The sequence below is a fragment of the Aedes albopictus genome, chromosome 1, assembly GCF_035046485.1.
Source record: "Aedes albopictus strain Foshan chromosome 1, AalbF5, whole genome shotgun sequence".
Taxonomy (NCBI): domain Eukaryota; kingdom Metazoa; phylum Arthropoda; class Insecta; order Diptera; family Culicidae; genus Aedes; species Aedes albopictus.
In genome coordinates, this window is record NC_085136.1 from 61,153,683 (window position 1) to 61,168,138 (window position 14,456).

Here is a 14,456-nt window from a genome sequence, read left to right on the forward strand (position 1 = left end):
CTCTTTGTTCTTCATCTTTCATTCTTCATTCTTTATCCTTCATCCTTTGTCTTTCATCCTTCATTCTTTATCCTTCATTCTTTATCATTCATCCTTTACCATTATCATAATCATATTCATTATCATCATTGAATGAATGATGATGATATTTATCCTACATGCTACATTCTTCATCCCTCATCCCAGCACATTTCATCCTACATCCTTTATACTTCATCCTTCATGTTTCATCTTTCATCATCCTTCATCCTACATACTTCATCCTTCATCGTCATCGCCATTATTTTACATCCTTTATCCTTTATCCTTCATCTTACGTCCTATATCCTTCATACTTCATCCAACATCTTTCCTTTATCTTTCATCTTTCATCCTACATCCTATATCCTTCTTTCTTCATCCTTCATCTTCTTCTTGACGGCTTTTCGGGCCCGTATGAAGTTGATCACCAATATCAACTTCTTTTCCCGATCAGCCTAGATAGCTGTGTAGTGTCGGTAGCGGTTAGTTCAACTGGCTAAGAATAGCACTACGGACCGCCTGTTCCAGTGGTAGGAATCCACTAATCAGGTGACCCCTAATTCATGGTGTTATGCGGCTTTATGCTCACCGTGCCTAGGAATGAATGGCTAGGGGGGTCTAATAAAAACCTAACCGCAAACGGAGCCTGTGGAGTACCAGGGCACCCTCCACAGTATTTGCCCTTACTGTGCTAACCGGAGCAATAGCGCGGTGGACCTTGTGTTTCTCCGAGACAATCAGCTGCCCTTCTTCAATCTCATACTTGAGGCTGAATAAGGGCGGGATTATGAAGATGTTATTAATTAGTTTAGATTTTCACCTATATGGTTTCGCATTATGCGTTTTACACAGTGTATTCTGTGCATCCTCGCCTTTGGCGCACTCAATTCGATACCGATCTGGCTTTATTGTTGCTGTTCTTTTTTGTGCTGTGATTGTTAAGAGTTTAATCTTGCCTAGTTTGGGTAGTGGCTACGGTTAGGATAGCTCAGATCAATCTTCAGCACAAAAGAACAGCAACGATCAATCTTTGTAGACTTATGCAAAATGGTACAGCCCAAGTGGCGTTAGTCCAAGAACCTTACTTTCGTAAGGGGAATTTCTATTTAGGAAACCTTGTCAATCCGGTGTTTGCTACTTTCAGTAAAAATGAAATGGCAAACTCACGTGTCATGCCTCGAGCATGTGTGCTTGTCAACAACGCAATCGTTGCTACACTCATCTCTGAACTAATCTTCTGAAATGCTTAGAACGCATTGTGGATCATCACATCCGTGATGTTTATCTGGCCAATATGCCTCTTCATGTGAACCAACATGCTTACCAATCTGGAAAGTCCACTGTGACTCTTTTACACAAAGTTGTTTACGATATCGAGAAGGCATTCGCTCAAAAGCAATCCTGCTTGAATGTTTTCTTAGATATCGAGGGTGCCTTTGACAACGTGCCTTTCGATGCCATATTGGAAGCCGCACGGGGTCATGGTATATCTCCAATGATTTCCAATTGGATTCACCAAATGCTCAAAAACCGACATCTCTTCTCGACATTGCGTCAAGCGGCGATTAGGAAATTGAGTGTTTGTGGATGCCCCCAAGGGGGAGTCTTATCACCACTTTTATGGAATCTCGTAGCAGATACGCTATTGAGGCAACTCAATAATAGCGGTTTTCCTACTTATGGTTTTGCCGACGACTACCTAACATTGTTAATCGGTATGTGCATCAGCACCCTTTTTGACCTGATGCAAAACGCTCTTCAGGTAGTTGAGGGTTGGTGTCGCCAATATGGCCTTTCGGTTAATCCGAGTAAAACATCTATTGTTCTTTTCACGGAAAAGCGAAACCGTAATGGTGTTCGAACTTTACGTCTCTTTGATTCTGAAATCAATGTGACTGAACAGGTAAAGTACGTTGGAGTCATTCTTGATTCCAAGCTTTCCTGGACACCTCATGTTGAGTTCAGAATCAAGAAAGCTTGTATGGCCTTCGGGCAATGCCGGCGAACCTTTGGTACAACTTGGGGTCTAAAACCCAAGTATATCAAATGGATCTACACAACTGTTGTTCGGCCAATATTGGCCTATGGATTTCTTGTGTGGTGGCAAAAGGGCGAAGTGAGAACGGTCCAATCAAAGTTAGGCCATCTCCAAAGGATGTGCTTAATGGCGATGTCTGGAGCGTTCTCTTCAACTCCCACGGCAGCGCTCGAAGTTCTCTTTGACGTTGTCCCACTACACATTCATCTCAAACAAGAAGCACTTTCTTGCACTTACCGTCTATGGGTACTCGGTTTACTAGAGGAAACTCCTGTGAACCGCAGTTCAACACACACCTCGTTGTTTCCACTTTTGGTGAATTGGGACAAAGTTGTCCTTGCTCCAAGTGATCTTACAATTGCTTGTAATTTTCCATATAGGACATTTTCCACGAAATTCCCTTCCCGGGAAGAGTGGACATCTGGTTATCTGGAGAGAAGTATTTCAGACGGCATCGTATGTTACACTGATGGCTCCCTTCTAGAAGGTCGAGCAGGTGCTGGTGTTTATTCTCGTGAACTAAGGCTGTATCAGTCTTATTCACTTGGCAGACACTGCACCGTTTTTCAGGCCGAAATATTTGCTCTTATGTGCGGAGTGCAATCAGCACTTCAGCAGCACGTAATGGGCAAAGTAATATACTTCTGTTCAGATAGTCAGGCTGCTATTAAAGCACTTGCTTCGGCCAACTCCAGGTCGAAGATAGTTATCGCTTGTCGAACTCAAATTGAGGAGCTGAATTCAGCAAACGCTGTTCACCTTGTATGGGTACCTGGCCATTCTTCCATCGCTGGAAATGAATTGGCTGATGAGTTAGCTCGCACTGGAGCATCACATGACTTCATTGGCCCTGAGCCAGCTATTCCGGTATCCAAGTGTTGGGTGAAGCTTCAGATTGACACCTGGGCTGCCACTCAGCACAAACAATACTGGAATAGTTTGGAGTCATGTCGTCAAACAAAATTGTATTGTACTGAGCCATCTCTAGGGGTGGCAAAGTATCTAACAAATCTGTCAAAGCAGAATTGCAGCATGCTGGTCAAAGCATTGACTGGCCACTGCCGACTCAGTTATCACATGGCGAATATTCAGCAAGCTGATTCATTTGCATGTGATAGCTGTGAATCCGATTATGGAACTTCGTATCATTTAATATGTAACTGTCCAGCTTTTGCGCAATTGCGTTTCCGAGTACTCGGGAAACACTTATTAAGTGAAACTGACTTCAGAAACCTGAATCTTCAGGACGTTCTGTTGTTCTTGACCCGCTGTGGTAAAGAGCTATAGGCTCTCTTTACGCTTTATGCATTATCACAGTGCCCTTCTCAGGGCGCTGTTCGAACCCATTGTGACACGCTTATGCGTTATTACAGTGTCCTTTTCAGGACGCTATGTGAACCCATTGTGGTACGCTTTTGCGAGTATGACGATCCTATTCCCTTACCTGTCCTTTCCCATCTCCTATCCTTTTTCCTTCCCTTTTCCGTCAGGTAAATGATGAATAGGCTCGTGTTCATGGCGATGGCACAAATTTCCCAAATGGAGGAGAACGTGCCTCTAGAGCCGACCTACTGATACCTGATACCTGATCATCATCATCATCCTATATTCTACAGCCTACACCTACATTTTTCTTCCTTCATCCTACATTCTTCATACTTCATCCTACATCATCTACTCTTTGTTCTTCATCTTTCATTCTTCATTCTTTATCCTTCATCCTTTGTCTTTCATCCTTCATTCTTTATCATTCATCCTTTACCATTATCATAATCATATTCATTATCATCATTGAATGAATGATGATGATATTTATCCTACATGCTACATTCTTCATCCCTCATCCCAGCACATTTCATCCTACATCCTTTGTACTTCATCCTTCATGTTTCATCTTTCATCATCCTTCATCCTACATACTTCATCCTTCATCGTCATCGCCATTATTTTACATCCTTTATCCTTTATCCTTCATCTTACGTCCTATATCCTTCATACTTCATCCAACATCTTTCCTTTATCTTTCATCTTTCATCCTACATCCTATATCCTTCTTTCTTCATCCTTCATCTTACTTCCTTCATCCTACATTCTTCTTTCTTTATCATACATTCTTCATCATCATCATCGCCATCATTCTACATCCTTTATCCTACATCTCATATCCTGTATCCAACATACTTCATCCAACAACTTTCCTCTTACTTCCATCCTACATCATATATCCTTCATTCTTCATCCTACATCTATCTTCCTTCATCCTACATTCTTCATCCTTGATCATCATCATCATCGCCATCATTCTACATCCTTCATCCTTTATCTCACATCCTGTATCCTGCATACTTCATCCAACAACTTTCCTCTTTCTCTCATCCTACATCATATATCCTTCATTCTTCATCCTACATCTATCTTCCTTCGTCCTACATTTTTCATCCTTCATCATCATCACCACCATCATTCAACATCCTTTATCCTTTATTCTTCATCTTACATCTCATATCCTTCATACTTCATCATCATAATCATTTTCCTTAATCCTACATCCTACATTCTTCATCTTATATACTTCAGTCTTCATCCTACATCTTTCTTCCTTCATCCTTCATTCTTCATCCTTGACCATCATCATCATCGCCATCATTCTGCATACTTCATCCAACAACTTTCCTCTATCTTTCATCCTACATCATATATCCTTCATTCTTCATCGTACATCTATCTTCCTTCATCCCACATTTTTCATCCTTCATCATCTTCCCCAAGCAACACACATGTTATAAAAGAGTTACGACAGCGCAAGTTTTGGTTGTATAGAAGTTTATTTTACGTAATTCTAACATTGTGTTGAAATAACGTAAAATAAACTTCTATACAATTAAAACTTGCGCTGTCGTAACTTTTATATAACATGTGTGTTACTTGCCCGAATAAAAAATACAGTAGAAAAATCGAACGTTGTATTGTAACAGTACTATTTAAAACCATATTTTTACAATAGAAACCACTGTAAAAATAAAAATACAAAAACAATAAAATGTAATGTAGAACACCATACAGTAAACTGTAAATAAGATTTTTACAATATACTATACGGGTTGTTAAGTATCGTAACAATATAAAAAAATATTTTTCTCCATATATATATTTTTGCAAAACCATACATTATATTGTGAATTAATTGTTATAAATACTAATTCGTGGGTTTTAATAAACCGTACATTGTATGGTACACGTATGGTTTCAAACAACAAAATGTACCGTAAATATATTGTTTTTAATTGTAGTTTCACCACTGGTTATACATTTAATTAAATGGTTTTGGAATGGTTCTCTTTTGTTATGTTGTATTGGTTTACATTACATAAACCATTTAATGTTATATTATCTTGTCATTTTCCTCCTGTTAATGCCATCTTAGGCTTACTTGAATTATGAGAATGCGCTTTGGAAATTCTCCAGAGCGTTTTGGATAACCCTTCATATATTGGATCGCCCACGTCTAAGTCTGAGTCGAGGTCTGAGTAGTCTCTGATTGCATTAACAGTTGAAGCTTAGGCTCCCATGCCCCACCAGCCAGATAACCGGGTTTCGCAAACTAAGCATTATTTGTGGCAACACTTTGAGCGGCATGATGGAACTATGCCGAGCGCGCTAAGCATTATTAGACCACTAATGTAGTTGCATGAAGTGGGTGACGAGGTACATAAGTATCATTACAGCGTGCTTAACCGTTATTGCAATATTGAGGCTCCAGTTTGACTAAAGTTTGAAATACACGTATGTATTTAACAACACATTAGAAAACTGTCAAGTTCGATTCAAGTATAAGTTAGGTTAAGAAGCGAACCCACAGACGAACCTATATTAGAATTTCTTTCAGTATTCAGTCCAGTCCATATGTTAAAGATGGCTCTACGTCAAAGATAAAGTTCGTCAATCGTATTCCTCTCATCGCACTCTACATACCTAGCCCGCCATATCTCTTGGATCTGCGATTCTTAAGACATCTGGTTTACTACTTATTTAAACATTTTATTGACTTTAAATTGATGTTTCAACTTATTCACTTTTTTCTTTCCTTTCCTTTGCATCATAAAAGTCACAAAGATCAACAAAACAAAGCACGGAAAAAATCTAAAACTGAATAAATAATTAAAAATGCACGGAAAAATAATGGTTCAAACGTAAGAAAAACAGTATAAAATATTGTTACATAAAAATCGAATGTAAATGTATAGTAGCTACAATGTGCGAAGCTTTCAGCGCACCATTTCATTACAATATACATTATTGTAGCTGGTACTCTGTATGGTGCAGGAATGGTTTTCACCAAACACCCTATGGTTAGTTTTTATACGGGTGGGTCATCATCACCATCATTCCACATCCTTTATCTTTTATTCTTCATCTTACATCCTATATCATTCATACTTCATCATCATAACCATCATAATCATTATCATCATCATCATCATCGCCATCATTCTACATCCATTATTGTTCATCCCACATCCTGTATCCTTCGTACTTTATCCAACAACTTTCCTTTATCTTTAATCCTACATCATATATCCTTCTTTCTTCATCCTACATCTTTCTTCCTTCATCCTACATTTTTCATTCTCATCATCATCACCATCATTCTACATCCTTTATCCTTCATCTTCCTTTCTACATCTTCCACCCTACATTATCATCATAAACATCCTTCAACCTAAATTCACTTGACTGTCGCAGCTTACCCTCTTGAGGGAATTCGCTTTACTGTAGCAGCTTACCCTCTCGGGGGAATTCGCTTTACTGTTGCAGCTTAGCCTCTCGGGGGAATTCGCTGTTAGCTTACCCTCTCGGGGGAATTCGCTTCACTGTTGCAGCTTACCCTCTCGGGGGAATTCGCTTTACTGTTGCAGCTTACTCTCTCGGGGGAATTCGCTGTTAGCTTACCCTCTCGGGGGAATTTGCTTTTAGCTCACCCTCTCGGGGGAATTCGCTTTACTGTTGCAGCTTACCCTCTCGGAGGAATTCGCTGTTAGCTTACCCTCTCGGGGGAATTCGCTTCACTGTTGCAGCTTACCCTCTCGGGGGAATTCGCTGCTAGCTTACCCTCTCGGGGGAATTCGCTTTACTGTTGCAGCTTACCCTCTCGGGGGAATTCGCTTTACTGTTGCAGCTTACTCTCTCGGGGGAATTCGCTGTTAGCTTACCCTCTCGGGGGAATTTGCTTTTAGCTCACCCTCTCGGGGGAATTCGCTTTACTGTTGCAGCTTACCCTCTGGGAGGAATTCGCTGTTAGCTTACCCTCTCGGGGGAATTCGCTTCACTGTTGCAGCTTACCCTCTCGGGGGAATTCGCTTCACTGTTGCAGCTTACCCTCTCGGGGGAATTCGCTGTTAGCTTACCCTCTCGGGGGAATTCGCTTTACTGTTGCAGCTTACCCTCTCGCTTTTCTTTTGTCAATTATTTCATTTCTGCCGCTCTTCTTCGGTAATTACAACTAATAAAGCCTTGAATCAAACTACAGACACATATACACAAGTTCACAAAAATCATCAATGAAGGACCTTTTCTATGTGTTCTTTATGCATAGAATGTACCAACCCCACTTCATCCTGTTACAACGAGCCATTCGGTCTTACACCTACAAACCACCGAAAACTAACACAATACTCCAAATGAAAACGAAGCTGCAAATCCTGTCATCTCCATCCACTATCCACATGCAAATTATAACAGTGGGCCAAATAATTGCCAACATCTCCTATCCAGAGAACCTCCAGCGACCACTCGGTGACCGACCGCTACCAAAGTCGCGCCATGAAATCAATGCCTGAATTCGGTATGAAAAAAAAATAAAGAAAACCGTTCACCAGCCCATCAATCAGCAAATGACAAATAAACAATCATAGCAGGACGGAACCGCAACCCGTCACTGTCTCATCGACCAGACCAGCTCCGTCAATCAACAAACAAATCAAAAAAAAAAAAAATCACCCGTACTGCACCGACTGCACCAGCCCCACACGCCGCCGGCACACTCCTGCAGCTACGGAAGCAAAACACTGGATGGAGTCCACAACACAAACGGACACCCTGTCCCGCTTTCAGTCGCCGCCACTTCTCCATCTCGAGGCCACAAAACCACAACACGGGAGCTTACCTACCGGCTGTGCCATTGTAGTGTCCGGAGGGACACTTCCGAGCACACCAGCCGAATCTTGAGCCGAATCCTGCAGCCAAACGCACGCTAACGAGGAGGAGCGATACCTTCTCGCACAAAATGCTTTACAAGACTGACGTTTCATTTCATGTTGATCGTTTGCTTTGTTTTGCCGGTGGTGCATCACCGCAACTGACGCTATATGCCCTATTAATCTTTTTCTTTCTATCTCTCTCAACCCCTACAACACCCTCCGAAACCCCCCCGAAAACGCCCCTGATGCCCCAATGTAACGCCCTCTGAAACCCCGCATGAACTCCCTTGAAATCTGCTTGTCACTCGCCCTTCTTAACCTTGAAGTCAATTAAGGTATAAATTCTATTTAGGCAGTCCCGACTTATTACCTTAATGGCTATAGCCTTTATAAACCTCCAATGGGGCACGTTCGGTGTAGTACTAGATTTGTAGTAATGAGCTGAATTTTTGTATGGTGAGAAGGTCAATTCTCCGTTTCTGCAAAGAAATGGTGCAAAAAGCGTGGGTATTATAATTCCTTGCTTAATTTGATGCTGTTTGAACAAAACTTTGGATAACTATGTTGTTTATGTTGCAAGAAATGGAGAAAACAACAACTTTGTTGCCCAAAGTTTTGCTCAAACAGCATCAAATTAGGCAAGGGATCACAATACCCACGCTTTTTGCACCATTTCATTGCAGAAACGGAGAATTGGCCTTCTCACCATACTAAAATTCAGCTCATTACTACAAATCTAGTACTTCACCTATCTGTCCTATTAGAAAATAATTAATCATTTGGGTATCAAAGTGTTAAGATATTCAATTCAACAATAATCATTATTCATTCAAAAAAACTTCATAAAACCATTTTCAGTTTTCAGAACTAACAGAATGGATCCGCACGATACGGGCCAACATAGAGGAAATGCGCAGCGCCATCTCGACGCCATCTTTCCATTACAATGACAAAGGTACGAAAACCGCCTAAAGTTATACTTTTGACCTATTTGAAACTCCATACATTGTAAACCAATTCCAGTGATCCGTGACAAGGTCGAACGCAAGATGGACCACAGCCTGGGGCTGTGCAAACAGATCTACGCCGCCATCAAGCGGCTCCAGGAGGAACTGGAAGAGGAGGAACGGCGGGGGAGTGTCCTCTTCCGGATCAAGCACACGCAGTTTCTGGTGATCAAAGACGACTACCTAAATGCGTACCGGGAGCACGAGGAGTTCGTCAGCTACTACGAGAACAAGGTGGTCAATCTGATGAAGATGGAAGCGAAAGCAAGTCCGTTGGGGTTACGACGGGAGGGGACAGAGCTGTGTTCAGGACTAACTGACGGATATTTCTTTCCTTTCAGTGAGCTACAACATTACGGACGACGAAGCGGCAGAGATGCTGGCCAGCAATCAGATGTCTCCGTTCGTGGGGAATGTAAGGTTTTTGGGTGATTTGAGGAAGCGCCATTGAAAGGATTGTTCTTTTTAGATTCTGGAAGAAACGGAACGGGAGCGGCAGAAACTTCGGGACATTATGGAGCGGCACTCGCAGTTGATCGAACTGGAGAAGTCCCTGGTCGAGATTCGGGATCTTTTCGTACGGATATCGACGCTGGTCATGGAGCAGGGTAGTTTGGTGCAGGTGATCGAGTACTACGCGCAGCAGGCTTCGCTGAACACCGATCACGGAGCGCACCAGCTGGAGAAAGCTCGCGAGTACAAACTGAAGGCCCTGAAGAAGAAAACCTGGCTGCTGATGTGGGCCGTGATCATTCTGGGCGTTCTGGTACTCTTGATGATTATATTTTAGGTTAGGTTTTGGACTGAGTAAAAGTGTTCAACGAACTGGTTCGCCTACGGGTAGACTACGCGTTATTAAGAGAAAATCTGCCTACATGTAGACTCAGAAATTGAATTAGCGATCGCGCTGCCATGTCCGGTGTGCTTGCAGCCAAACCCACACACGATATGATCGCTAGTCATTAGCATCAATTAGGAAATTGTGCAAAACATGTTACAACCATGGCTCCGCTTTGCGACTTTGGCCCAGTTTGTAGTTGGAAGTGAGTTTGTGAAGAGTGAGAGTCTAGATGAATGGGAAAACTGTAAAGAATAAGCCCTAAAGTGATGCGGAGGTTTGGAATATGATCGAACGATGGTCAAGGATCGACTACAAGAGCTGTTAGAGGTCCAGCAAGTGTTCTTTTGTTTTCCAAAACCACTTTACAAGCAACAATCTCTCTTTCTAGAAAAGCAAATCCGTCGAGGAATACAAATACGTACAGGAGCATGACTTCCGCACGAGGTACAACCAGGATCTGATTCTGGAGGATCTCGATCAAGTAAGAGTGCATTACAGAGGCGAAGTTTTCAGGTCATAAGCAGCGATCTTTCAAATCAGTAGTTCTCGGAAATCGCCGGCTGGATCCGTCAGCTACATCGGAACATTACGGACATTGAGGTGAACATCTTTTGCGAAGGGTGGACCAAAGCGTACCAGAAGCTGCGGGAGAATGCCAACCTGTGCTATCGAATCTACGGAGCTGTCAAGCGATTGCCAGGGGAACTGGATGGTAAGAAGAAGGCTGTTTCCAGTCGGGAATGTGGAGCGGTTGGCGACGGAGAGGAAGATGATCTGGTGAATCGAGTGCGGAGCGTTCAGTTCGAAAGCATCAAGACTGCCTACACAAAGGCGTACTGGAAGTACGATGCGGTGGTACGCCGCTACGAGGATACAGTCAGGCGGAGCAGTCTCGTTGGTAAGTTCGGGATGACGGAACAGTCTTCCAAATGAGTTCCCAACTGTGATCCATGTATCATTGCTGGGAACTCATTCGACACTCAATGCATCAATGTTGTTTGTCATCACTCAATTCTCGTTCTACTCATTTCAGTACCCATCCCAAATGAGTGCCCTTTATCAGAAGCAACGGATCCTCTCCTATCTGCAATCCAGCACCGCCGACTATCCCACTGTGACCAACTGCTTCGCTCAAACTCCCTCGAAGAAGCCTACAGCACCCTCACTGCCGTGGAGGAACGTCACAAGGATCTCCTAGCGTTGGAACGGTCGCTCATCGAGATGCGTGACCTGTTCGTGCTGTTCTCGACGCTGGTGATGGAACACGGCAGCATACTGAATCTGGCCGAGACGAACGTTCAGGCTGCCTCGCGGCACGTTGGCAACGCAGTGGTTCAGCTGAAGACGGCTCGCGAATATCAGTGGCGGGCGACTAAGCGGAAGTGTCTCTGCTTCAGTGGGACCGGATTTCTGGTGGTGGTCTTGTTAGTTCTGGTGGGGGTTGTGCTTTGCATAGCAGTTAAGAAGTTAGTATTTTAAGATGGAATGTTTTATTTTGGAAAGAAATTCATGAACATTATTATTATTAGCTTGAAATGCATAAAATGGCCTAGTGGAGGCCAAGGGCGTAGCCAGCTTTTCGGCCAGAGGGGGGCGAGCACCCTTAAACTGAAAACCACTTTGCAGTAACAAGGAGTTCAAATACTTCATCATTAAAAAAAAATAAAAGTGAAGTATGAAATATGGGTGATTAACAGGAATGGTTCAATGGAAGAATCATATATGATTATAATCCTGAGGAATTCCTCAAGATATGGCTTCAGGAATTTCTTAACAAATGCCATCATGAATTTGAATTTATCCAGCAGTTTCTCCAGAAATTTATTTAATATTTTTCCAGGTTATTTTAATGTAGATATTTCAGAAGAAATTACCTTCGGAAAACTTGCAGTAATTCCGTTGGGAATACTTTCAGAAATTTCGTCAATAATTCCTCCAGAAGTTTTATTACGAATTTCACCATGCATTCTTTTGAGAATTTCCCCAGAAATTCTTTACAAATATTATTTTTAATTCCACCAGAAATCCGTTTGAGAAACTTCAGAAAATACTTTAAGAAATTCTCCGGGAATTCTTTCAAAAATTCCCATCAAACTAAGATTCCTTTCCTTGAGGAATACCCTAAGAAATTTTTGGAGAAATTTCTTCGAAAAATCCTTTAACGAATTCCTTCGGAATTACGGGAAAAAATTCTTTGAAAATTTCTAAAGGAATTCCTTCGGAAATTCCTGGAGGAATATCTTTGGAAGTAAGATGCTAGAGGAATGCATTCGGAAATTTTTAAAGGAATCAATTAAAAATAATTTCAGGAATTTATTTCGAAAATCCATGAGGAATTCCACCTGAAATTCCTTGACAAATTCTTCATAAATTTCATGAGGAATTCCTTCATTTCTAAAGCTCCTTGAGAAATTCCATAAGACATTCCTTCGAGAGTTCTTCTACGATTCCCTTTAGAAGATTCTTCGGGAATTCCTTGAGGAATTTCTTTGAAAAAGATTTAGAATATTCCTTGAGGAACTCCTTTGGAGTTTTCGTGAGGAATTCATCCGAAAATTCCTTGAGGAATGCCTTCAAAAATTCTTGGAGGAATTCATCCGAAAATTTCTGTGAGAATTCCTTCCCGAATTCCTGAAGCAATTCTTTCGAAAATATTGAAAAACAATCACTAAAAGTCTCTTGAGATATCGCTTCTGAAATTCCATAAGGAATTTCTTTAAAAATCTTTCAAAACTTCCTTGAAAAAATATTTTGGAAATTCCTGAAGAAATGCTTTTTGTGATTTTTTATTTCCTAGAGGAACTCATTCGGAAATTCTTTGAAGAGTTCCTTTAAAAATATCTTGATAAGAAAAATTCGGAAATTGTTAAAGGAGTTCGTTTGGATTTTTTTTGACATATGTCTGAAATGTCTTATGGAATACCTTCGGAAATTTTGTGAGAAATTGTTTGATAAGTTCATTGAGGATTTTTTTTCGGTTTTTTTAATAAATCTTTACGAAATTCCTCAAGGAATTCCAGCGAAAGATCCTTGAGAAGTTTCTTCGGAAATTCCTCAAGAAATTCCTTCAAAAATGTACTGCGAAACTCTTACGAAAACTTGAGAAACTTCTTCAAACATTCCTTCAGAAACACGTTTAGGGATTATGTGAGAAAATCCTAAGGAAATTTTTTGAGGACAACCGTCAACAATTTTTGGAGGAATTCATTCGGAAATTTTTGGAGGTATTTCAAAGAAAATCCATAAGAAATTTCTTTGGAAATTCCGAGAGGGATTCCTTTGGAAATTCGTAGAGGAATTCCTTCGGAAATTCAGGAGAAAATCCTTTGAAAATTCCAGGAGAAATTCCTTTGAAAATTCCTTGAGGAATTCCTACGGAAATTCCTGGACAAGCTCCTCCGGAAACTCATGGAGGAATTCTTCGGGAAAATCCTAGAGGAATTCCCTCGGAAATTCTTGGAGGAATTCCATCGAGAATTCGTGAAGGATTTCCTTCGGGAATTCCTGGAGGAGTTTCTTCGGAAATTCCTGGAGTAATTCCTTCGGGAATACCTGGAGAAATTGCTTCTTGAAATTTCTGGAGGAGTTCCTTCGGAAATTCATGGAGGAATTCCTTCAGAAAATCCTTGAGCGATTCCTTCGCAAAAGTACTGGAGGAATTCCTTCTGAAATTTATGGAGGAACTCCTTCGGAAATTCGTGAAGGAATTCTTGGAGAATTTTTTTCGAAAATTCCTGGTGGAATTCCTTCGGACATTCACAAAAGAATTCCTTCGGAAATTCCGGCAGGAACTCCTTTGAAAATTCCAGGTGAAATTCCTTTGAAAATCCCTGGAGGAATTCCTTCGGAAATTGCTGGAAGATTTCCGTCGGAAATTCCTGAAGGAATTCCTTCGGAAATTTATGAAGGAATTCCTTCGAAAATTCCAGGAGTAATTCCTTCGCAAATTGCAGAAAGAATTTCTTTGAAAATTCCTGGAGGATCTCCTTCGGAAATTCCTGGAGGATCTTCTCCGGAAATTTCTGAAGCAATTCATCCGGAAATTCATGGAGGAATTTCTCAGGAAATTCCTGAAGGAATTCCATTAAAAATTCGTGGAGGAATTTCTTCAGAATGAATTCTTTCGGAAAATTGCTGGAGCAATTCCTTCGGAAATTCATGCTTTAGGATTTCCTTCGCAAAATTCCTGGAGGAATTCCTTCGGAAATTCATGGAGGAATTTCTTCGGTATTTCCTGGAGGAATTCCTCCGGAAATTCCTCAAGGAATATCTTCGGAAATTCCTTCGGAAATTCCAGGAGGACATCCTTTAAAAATTCTAAGAGTAATTCCTTTGAAAATTCCTAGAAGAAT

At 41.3% G+C, this 14,456-nt stretch overlaps 2 protein-coding genes across 3 annotated transcripts in view; both read left to right on the forward strand.

The window, feature by feature from the left end:
- Positions 1-10,088, forward strand: part of LOC109406869 (syntaxin-4) — a 40,850-nt gene extending 30,762 nt beyond the window's left edge. Inside the window, exons 3-6 of one of the 2 annotated variants that reach the window (XM_062844644.1) lie at positions 9,122-9,211; positions 9,280-9,531; positions 9,605-9,678; positions 9,733-10,088. In XM_062844644.1, the coding sequence (XP_062700628.1) occupies positions 9,166-9,211; positions 9,280-9,531; positions 9,605-9,678; positions 9,733-10,053 (693 nt within the window). In that variant the 5' untranslated portion in view covers positions 9,122-9,165 and the 3' untranslated portion in view covers positions 10,054-10,088. Of the gene's footprint in view, positions 1-9,114; positions 9,212-9,279; positions 9,532-9,604; positions 9,679-9,732 lie in introns of both variants that reach the window. The other variant, XM_019679872.3, reaches the window with a different exon arrangement.
- Positions 10,089-10,097: 9 nt separating this feature from the next.
- On the forward strand, positions 10,098-11,619 carry LOC109406868 (syntaxin-1A homolog). Its single transcript, XM_019679871.3, has 4 exons — positions 10,098-10,431; positions 10,493-10,585; positions 10,648-11,002; positions 11,138-11,619. Exons 1-4 carry the CDS (start codon positions 10,399-10,401, stop codon positions 11,581-11,583), a joined length of 927 nt encoding a protein of 308 aa, XP_019535416.3. The 5' UTR covers positions 10,098-10,398; the 3' UTR covers positions 11,584-11,619.
- The last annotated feature ends 2,837 nt before the right edge of the window (positions 11,620-14,456 follow it).

What these genes read in the sequence shown, in the direction of transcription:
- LOC109406868 (XM_019679871.3), top strand. Translation starts at nt 10,399, where the DNA reads ATGGTCAAGGATCGACTACAAGAGCTGTTAGAG. An exon ending in GACTACAAGAGCTGTTAGAG is followed by an intron (nt 10,432 to 10,492) that starts GTCCAGCAAGTG and finishes CTCTCTTTCTAG; the next exon opens with AAAAGCAAATCCGTCGAGGA. An exon ending in CAGGCGGAGCAGTCTCGTTG is followed by an intron (nt 11,003 to 11,137) that starts GTAAGTTCGGGA and finishes TACTCATTTCAG; the next exon opens with TACCCATCCCAAATGAGTGC.